The sequence below is a fragment of the Scomber japonicus genome, chromosome 9 (assembly GCF_027409825.1).
Source record: "Scomber japonicus isolate fScoJap1 chromosome 9, fScoJap1.pri, whole genome shotgun sequence".
NCBI classification, from domain to species: Eukaryota; Metazoa; Chordata; class Actinopteri; order Scombriformes; family Scombridae; genus Scomber; species Scomber japonicus.
The window spans coordinates 38,889,936-38,898,902 of NC_070586.1; the positions used below are offsets into that span (position 1 = coordinate 38,889,936).

Genomic DNA, 8,967 nt, shown 5'->3' on the forward strand with positions numbered 1-8,967 from the left:
TCCTGTTGGCTTCATCAGACCGTGACCTCCAACTCTCACTGGATCGGTTCGCAGCCGAGTGTGAAGCGGCCGGGATGAGAATCAGCACCTCCAAATCCGAGGCCATGGTCCTCAACCGGAAAAGGGTGGAGTGCACTCTTCGGGTCGGGGATGAGATTCTGCCTCAAGTGGAGGAGTTCAAGTACCTCGGGGTCTTGTTCACGAGTGAGGGAAGGATGGAACGGGAGATCGACAGGCGGATCGGTGCGGCGTCTGCAGTAATGCGGACTCTGCACAGATCCGTCGTGGTGGAGAGAGCTGAGCCGAAAGGCGAAGCTCTCGATTTACCAGTCGATCTTCGTTCCTACCCTCACCTATGGTCATGAGCTTTGGGTAGTGACCGAAAGAACAAGATCGCGGGTACAAGCGGCCGAAATGAGCTTCCTCCGTAGGGTGGCTGGGCTCTCCCTTAGAGATAGGGTGAGAAGCTCAGCTATCCGGAGGGAGCTCGGAGTAGACCCGCTGCTCCTCCACGTCGAGAGGAGCCAGATGAGGTGGTTCGGGCATCTAATCAGGATGCCTCCCGGACGCCTCCCTGGTGAGGTGTTCAGGGCACGTCCCACTGGTAGGAGACCCCGGGGAAGACCCAGGACACGCTGGAAAGACTATGTCTCTCGGCTGGCCTGGGAACGCCTCGGGATCCCCCGGGAAGAGCTGGACGAAGTGGCTGGGGAGAGGGAAGTCTGGGCTTCCCTGCTTAGGCTGCTGCCCCCGCGACCCGACCCCGGATAAGCGGCAAGAAGATGGATGGATGGATGGACAGTAGTTGTAATAATACACATAATGTGTAACATTGTAATAACAGAGTGGCAGCATTAGTATTAGTACAGTAGTTGTAATAATACACATAATGTGTAACATTGTAGTAACAGTAAATAAATCAGATAACTTTAAATGGGATTGTTAGCCAGTAATAACATAAACAATGAGAAGGTACAATGGAAAAACTCCAGTGAGCACAAGTAGAAGATTAGTTGTTCAAGTCTTACCTTTAGTCTTGATGCTCTGTTTGTCATCTCTCTGTCTGCTGATCCATCTTGCAGACCACGTATCAGTTCAATAACCTGTAAAAGTCTGAATAAAGCACAAGCCATTAGTTACAACATTGTGTAATGATGAGGAGACTGTGCCAAAAGCAGGTTGTACAATAATGTAAAAAAAATCATTTAATTAATATTATAAGTAAAGTAATAACAGAGAAAATAAATAACAGCACTTTTTTCCATTGTTATATTTGTATTAATTATTATACCATAACTACCGTGAGCACTGTCCACTGACAATACTCTTGGCCAGAGGTCTAATAGGACCCAGACGCTGTCCTATTTGGACTTTCTTATATATAGTCTATGATCTGGACCCAGACCTGTAACTGATAAAATATTGAGGATCATTAAATTTAGTCAGAGTGTTTCAGGCTGTTTTGTTAACAGGCGCAGCTTCTCCAGCTATTACGGTAAAAGTGGTGCAGCCACTCACAGACTACTGTGTATAGGCAATCTTCTCATGTGACGCTAATCAGCCAAAATGCATCAAATCCATGTGGAGTGTTGTATCATTTGATGTCTAATACTTCGTTGTTCATAAGATGTTGGAGTCTCAAAATATTTAATCAGAAATCACCAGGAGTCATCCAGCTGAATGCAGTAGAGTTTTATTGCTGGCAAGAAATCCAAGAATCAATACACACACATAATAATGCTGAGTTCAGTGGGAAAATGTCAACCCCCCCCAAAACGGCCAGGTGGATTCATCCAATCAGCTTTTTGTCAAAACAACTTTATCTTATCTGCGTAGCACCCATTAATATCGTTGTGCAGCTTCTTCGTTTGTATCCCAACTGTACCTGGCTTCTGATTTTTTGGGGTTTATTCTGAGCGTGAGATTCTTCACTTGTCATTCACCTACTGTTCAGCTGCTTCAAACAGAGTTCACTACAAGTCATTTCAATTTCAATACTATCTGTCAGATCACAATACCATAAGTTCAATTTCTTAAGTACTTTTTCATTCATTTTTCTTTTCTTCTTACTGTAATTTTTTAGAATAAAGTAAAATGATGTACATTTGGTTTCACACACATTTCTTTTGTTTACATTTCACATCAATAGGTTACACTACAGCAAACTCAATCATTAAATGCTCTCTAAATCAGCAGCAGTGGAGTAAACATATTTCTTTCTTAACACTTTATCTTAATCTCGAGTATAGTCATTATCAAATGTATTTATCATCATGAGTATCACTGTATACACCACAAGAGACTCGACTGTTTGTGAGATACACACTCTGTTATAAAGTTATTAAATGTGAAGTAAAGTTTATGGTTTAAGTTTAAGTAAAAAGGGATTCTTTCTTATTTTTCTAAAACTAAACACTTCATTTAAGAAGCACAATCAAAAGCTTCCTGTGATGCACTTTATTTTGAAAGGCCATCTTTATTTGATATAAGAAAAGAACATTTATTTATCTTATTCTTTTTTAATTCTTATTTTATTATTGATTTGAATCCCAGACGTTGAGTGTAAATACTAATAAATGAATTGTACTGTATTTATGTGACAGTCTACAATCTAGCCACTAGACACACAGATGCTGATGGAACTACAATGCTACTTATAACACAGGTTATAACACAGTAAAACAGTTTATATTGTGGCTCTATATGTGTTTCACCCCCACAGTGTCATTTAATATCATATTAATAACATTCAGACGGTATAGTTTGGTTGTTCCAGCACAGTTTATTTCTGTTGAAACAGGTCAAATAGCCAGAAAAAAGCTTCATTGATTCAAACAGTCTGGATCTTAATGACTTTAAGTGACTATTTGTGAGAACAAGTCATAAATGGTGAATCATTGGGGACAGACAATAACTAATCACTCACAGCTAGTCTCTGTGAAATCATACAAGAGTCAGTCTGATAGAGATTCAGGCTGCATGCTCATTATAAATGCTTATTGACTGTATTTAACTGAGGGTGTATTCATAATGGAGACTGCCACCCTCCTCCAGGATGCAGTCGTGCTTATGGGTTCCAATCCTGATCTGTCTCTGGCAGACTCCGAGCAGGTCGTCATACATGAAGTCATGGTCGTGAACCTCGAGCCTCAACACGTCATACTCCTTGGCTGAGAAGTAGGCAAACTCCTCCTCCCACCAGGGGTTGACTTCGTTGTCACGGATGCTTGTCTTGCCCAGAGTAGCTGAACTACAATACACTTTGACGTAGCCGTCTGTGATTCCAAAAATGTCAGAGGGAAGATCAGTGGCCCGCAGGTTGAACACCCTCAGCCCTGCTTCAGCCACAGTGAAAGCACACAGGACGAGCAGGAGGAGGGACAGATTGGAGGCCATGGCTTCACAGCAGGCTGTAGAGGGGAAATAACACATCTATGTTTTTCACATCAGATTTAAATTTTGTGTCACATCAGGGTTAATATTAATTAATGTTTTATACTAGACCCTTAAAGACCATGTAAAGTTAATTAATTTTCTTCTAAACACATTAAATAGGTCATAAATGTATTTCTAAAAAAGGTGTAAAAAGCATTTCAACCATTTAGATTTGAATTGTGGAGCTAGACTTCATAAACTGTGTTTCAACATTTCTGTGTTCAGGATTTAGTGGGCAGGTGTGAAAATGACTGCTGCGTTAGCATAAACCCGTCCCTGCTGCTGTAGAGGTATAAATATCAGCACACACTACTACTACTACAGTCTACAGTTAGCCAGTTAGCTGAGCTAGCAGCCGAGTTAGCCACCGAGCTAGCAGCTGAGTTAGCAGCAGTAAGCTCTCTCACATAGCGTCCATGTTTCTGGTAGAGGTGGTGACTTTGATTGACAGGTGACACTTGGTAGGGGGCGGGGTTTCAGTGAAAGTACAATACTAAATATCTGTAGAGCTCTTTTCATTAATAATAAACGGTGTTATCTTAAAGATAACACACACCGCCTGTTGAGTGATACTTTGAGGACATGTTACATCATCCTCACTGAAGGCCAGTGTGAAAATAACAGCTGGATTAGTTTGGTTTTTCACAACTCTGTTCTACCTGCATCTATGATATGTCACACACATTTCATACACTTATAGTCTGGTCTTCAACCTTTGACTTATACCTCTGTTTCTCCAGATGTAGCAATTCAGTCAGTCTGGATGAAAATGTAACACAGGAAATGTAGATATGATGTAATAACAATATGGATTCAATAACAGTTAAATACAGCAATATATTATTTGAGAGAAATAGCTCAATTCAGAAACACATATGGTTCATTACTGTAAAAAAGTGAATATTTTTCAAGTGTTTAAAACATTCATTCACTTTGTATTCACAACTCCATTATCAGTCATGCAGCACTATGGTCACATGCTGAGGTAAAACAGTAAATCCTCTATAGAATAAAGAAAAGCTCTCACTGATGATCACCTGAACTGGTTGGCAGTGTGACCATGTGCACAGTCCTCTGTACACACTGCACTTTTAAAAAGCCTACCAATTAGTTTATTTGTTGAAGTATGAACATATTTGATGTAATCAACTCACTGATTGTTATATTTAGTCATTTTAAAAACTATTTTTTAATTAAACCTTTAGAAGTATTGACTTTATTTGTTGGGCCTTTTATTACATCATAAATAAAATTCTAATTAACCATATACATCAAGCTAATAAATAAATACATATTTCATAATAATTGTAAAATAATACTACTAATAAAATAATAATAATAAAATAATAATAATAATAAACTTATTTATTAATTGAATGTTGAAACAATTGGGGATACATGTCAAGTTATGAATTGCTAACCTTATGGCATCTGAATCTTGTTATTAATGGATTTTTTTTATCAGTTTGTAAAGTTATTAATCTCTTTTTATTGTCCAGATAAATATCAGTTAGTTAATAATAATACTTTTTCAAATGTGAAGAGCTTGGACTGCTACCTGGAATACATTTATAACATCACCTTAGCAACCAAAGTAAAGAAACATGACAGTGAAAACCAAACATTTAATCAAAGCTGGAATATTATAAAAGATCAATGTATGAAAAGTGACACCATATAATAAACTGTTAAAACATGCTAGTTGTAATAACAGAGTGGCAGCATTAGTATTAGTACAGTAGTTGTAATAATACACATAATGTGTAACATTGTAATAACAGAGTGGCAGCATTAGTATTAGTACAGTAGTTGTAATAATACACATAATGTGTAACATTGTAGTAACAGTAAATAAATCAGATAACTTTAAATGGGATTGTTAGCCAGTAATAACATAAACAATGAGAAGGTACAATGGAAAAACTCCAGTGAGCACAAGTAGAAGATTAGTTGTTCAAGTCTTACCTTTAGTCTTGATGCTCTGTTTGTCATCTCTCTGTCTGCTGATGCATGTTTTATAGACCAGCAGACCACGTGTCAGATCGATAAAAACCTGTAAAAACCTGAATAAAGCACAAGCTGCTACATTCTCAGCATTATGTGATAAGACAGAAATAGAGTGACTTTCTGGAATTGTGACTCATTGATTACCTTGTTCAGTAATCCTGAGAAGACTGTGCCCCAGTCTTCTACTGTTAAAGCAGGCTATACAATAATGTAAAAAGAAATCATTTAACTACTATTATAAGTAAAGTGATAATAGAGAAAATGGTCAGTCCGTCTGTGTCTGGGTTGCACTCCCACAGTGTCATTTAATATCATATTAATAACATTCAGACAGTATAGTTTGGTTGTTCCAGCACAGTTTATTTCTGTTGAAACAGGTCAAATAGCCAGAAAAAAGCTTCATTGATTCAAACAGTCTGGATCTTAATGACTTTAAGTGACTATTTGTGAGAACAAGTCATAAATGGTGAATCATTGGGGACAGACAATAACTAATCACTCACAGCTAGTCTCTGTGAAATCATACAAGAGTCAGTCTGATAGAGATTCAGGCTGCATGCTCATTATAAATGCTTATTGACTGTATTTAACTGAGGGTGTATGAAAAATAGAGTTTGCCACCTGGCACTGATCCTTGTGATCTAGACCTACTGACCCTGCTTGATTCAACCTGTGTCTAAAGAGTGTCAAATCACTGCTGGATCTGCTTAAAATCTGCGCCTGATACGATGGATGAAAGCATGAGTCCACAAACGCTGTGGGACGCCATCCAACAAAGCAAGAGGGACATGCTATCCCACTTCGATGCTAAAGTTGACCCTATTCAAAACAGTCTCATCAGCATTCAGAACTCCATGACTCTGCTGGGTGAACAGGTCCACTTACTTGAGCAACGTGTTGGGGCTAATGAGGATATTGGCCATGAGCTTGTCGTCCGGGTTAAGCAGCTCGAGAAGGACAATGCTTACCTGTTGGATAAAGTCGATGACTTGGAAAACCGTAGTCGCCGCTCAAACCTCCGCTTCGTTGGGGTCCAGGAGAACGCTGAAGGCTCATCCCGCAACTACAGGGGCGAGATGCCTTTCCCACTCCGGTGATCATCGAGAGGGCGCACCGGTCTCCCACTGCCCGTCAAGGTGATCGAGTTGGCCCTCGATCTATCCTGATCAACTTGCTGAACTTTCAGGATAAGGTTAAAATGCTTCGCATTGCCAGGGACAAGAAGATCCTTGAGTTCAAAGGGAAGCGCATCTTCATTTATCCTGATTTCAGCCCTGACCTGACGAGGAGGCGCAGGAGCTTTGATCCAGTCAAACGTAAGCTCCGTGAACTCAATATGAAATACTTCCTCCGTTTCCCCGCCACGCTGTGTGTTATTGTAGATGGCAAACAGCAACGCTTCTCCACCCACAAAGACGCTGAAGCTGTCTTTATGTCCGCCTCAAACTCTCCTTGACACCTGAGGTGAAGTTGTTGTCCATGGCAGTGACTGCCATCACTAGCCTAGCGACTAATGACTAGCGGCTACGATTTCTTAATGATGATCCAGCTATTACTACACGTACATGCTGTGACTCTCTCCACCCGACTCATTTCTTTTTCTTTTCTGTTTTCATTTTTTTGTGATTGATCTTGACACATTTTGTGTGTGTGTGTTTTAGGCGCAACAGGTAACTTGTACCTGTATCTTTCTTTTACACCGTTTGTTTACTTCTGACAGTGTGACGTTACTTCCGTTTCCTGCCATGACAGAGACGTCTATTGTTACACTGCCCCCTAGCGATAGGTTTTTATTTTTATTTACTACTACTTATGTTATCTGGTTATCTTTGAGCTACATCTTCTTCCCTTTGCTCAATGCAGACTGTGCTTTGATTTGATGGCCTGCACCTACGCAGTTAGGTTTACTTGCGGAAAGGCTCTGGGACTTGGTCTCGGGGGCTACTGGGCCTTCTTGTTGTATCTTTTATTTTTATTCATTTTCTATTCTTTACGTTTGTATCTGTGTCTTGTTCTGTCTGTCCGTCCCACAGTACTTAATGTCTTTTGCAAACTTTACAACCTGGTATGGCATGTACACCTGAGTAGAAACAGTATCACCATGAATTTCTTTCTCCCAAAATGGATGAATTTAAGGGATTAAATATAATTCATATGAACATCAGGAGTCTTTTGCCTAAAATTGACTTACTCCGTGCATGGATTGTGCAACATAAACCCAACATCATCACACTCTCTGAGACCTGGCTCAATAATAGCATCTCTGATAATGAATTAAATATATCAGACTATGTATTGTATAAATCTGATAGGTGCTCCAGGGGTGGAGGTGTTGCTATTTATGTTTCTTCTGATCTTGTGAGTGAGCTAATTGTCCCAATTGTTACAATTGAGCCCTTACATTTTGAAAGCATATTCATTAAGTTAAATTTTCATGTAAATAAATGTGTCACTATTCGTAGCATATATAGGCCACCCTCATCTCCAGCTGTGTCCTTTAACTCCATGATCTCTACCATTAACTCCATCTCCGGTAGCAATGAATTAATCTTACTTGGGGATTTCAACAAAAACTGGTTGGATAAGTCAGCAGATAAAGAAAGAAAATTATTTAATAGTATAAATCTTACCCAACTAATTAAGGAGCCAACCCGTATTACCCCCAGAACACAATCATTGCTTGACTGGATTCTCGTGTCACACCCTGATAGAATCCTAAAGGCTGGTATCATGTCTGACTGCTTCAGTGACCATTCAATAATTTTTTGTGTATGTAAAATTGAATTAGCTAAACTACCCCCTAAGTTAATCAAAATTAGACAATATAAGAAACTGAACCCTGCTCTATTTATTAATGATTTGATTAATATTAACTGGGACAGATATCAACTTATACCGAATGTTCAGGATGCTTGGGATTTTCTGTATGATGAATTTACTGATGTTGTTGATAGACATGCACCTTGGAGATCTGTCAAAGTCAAGGGCAAACATCTCCCATCGATCAACTCTGATCTTATAAGTCTCTTTAGAGAGAGGGACAAAGCGTGGGCAACTTATCGTCAAACTCGTGACAATGCTGATTGGGAAGTGTACCGGCAACTACGTAATATGAGCAAAACAAAAACACGTAACGCAAAATCCAACTACTATAAAGAATCTCTCACATCCAACTTTAAGAATCCTAAACAATTCTGGAATCAAATTAAAACCATTATTAATACATCTGACAAGCACTCTATTAATAAAATAAAAGCTGAGGATACTATAATCAATGATTCACTAACTATGGCCCAAACTTTCAATCAGCACTTCTCGACTGTATGTTCCTCATTGCTATCTGAATCCAATATTATATCCTCCTCTAGCCATATTTCAGCCTGTCCCAGTTCCAGTTCCTTTTCATTTAGGAAAATCTCACCATTAGAAGTTCAGAATGCCATCAATGACCTGAAGGTGAATAGCAGTCCAGGACTTGATGGTTTAGAGAACAGGTACATCAAATTAGCTTCCCATGTTCTCATA

At 39.3% G+C, this 8,967-nt stretch overlaps 1 protein-coding gene and 1 long non-coding RNA gene across 2 annotated transcripts; both read right to left on the bottom strand.

Annotated features, from left to right (window-relative positions):
• Positions 1–2,762: 2,762 nt before the first annotated feature.
• Positions 2,763–4,684, bottom strand: LOC128364636 (perforin-1-like). The gene is made up of 2 exons (XM_053325200.1): positions 4,162–4,684; positions 2,763–3,410 (listed from the first exon to the last, which is right to left on the bottom strand). Exon 2 carries the CDS (start codon positions 3,394–3,396, stop codon positions 3,010–3,012), a length of 387 nt encoding a protein of 128 aa, XP_053181175.1. The 5' UTR covers positions 3,397–3,410; positions 4,162–4,684; the 3' UTR covers positions 2,763–3,009.
• A 361-nt stretch (positions 4,685–5,045) lies between these two features.
• LOC128364637 (uncharacterized) lies at positions 5,046–6,464 on the bottom strand. The gene is made up of 2 exons (XR_008321780.1): positions 6,411–6,464; positions 5,046–5,498 (listed from the first exon to the last, which is right to left on the bottom strand). It is a non-coding gene; the product is annotated as an uncharacterized LOC128364637 (long non-coding RNA).
• Between the last annotated feature and the right edge of the window lie 2,503 nt (positions 6,465–8,967).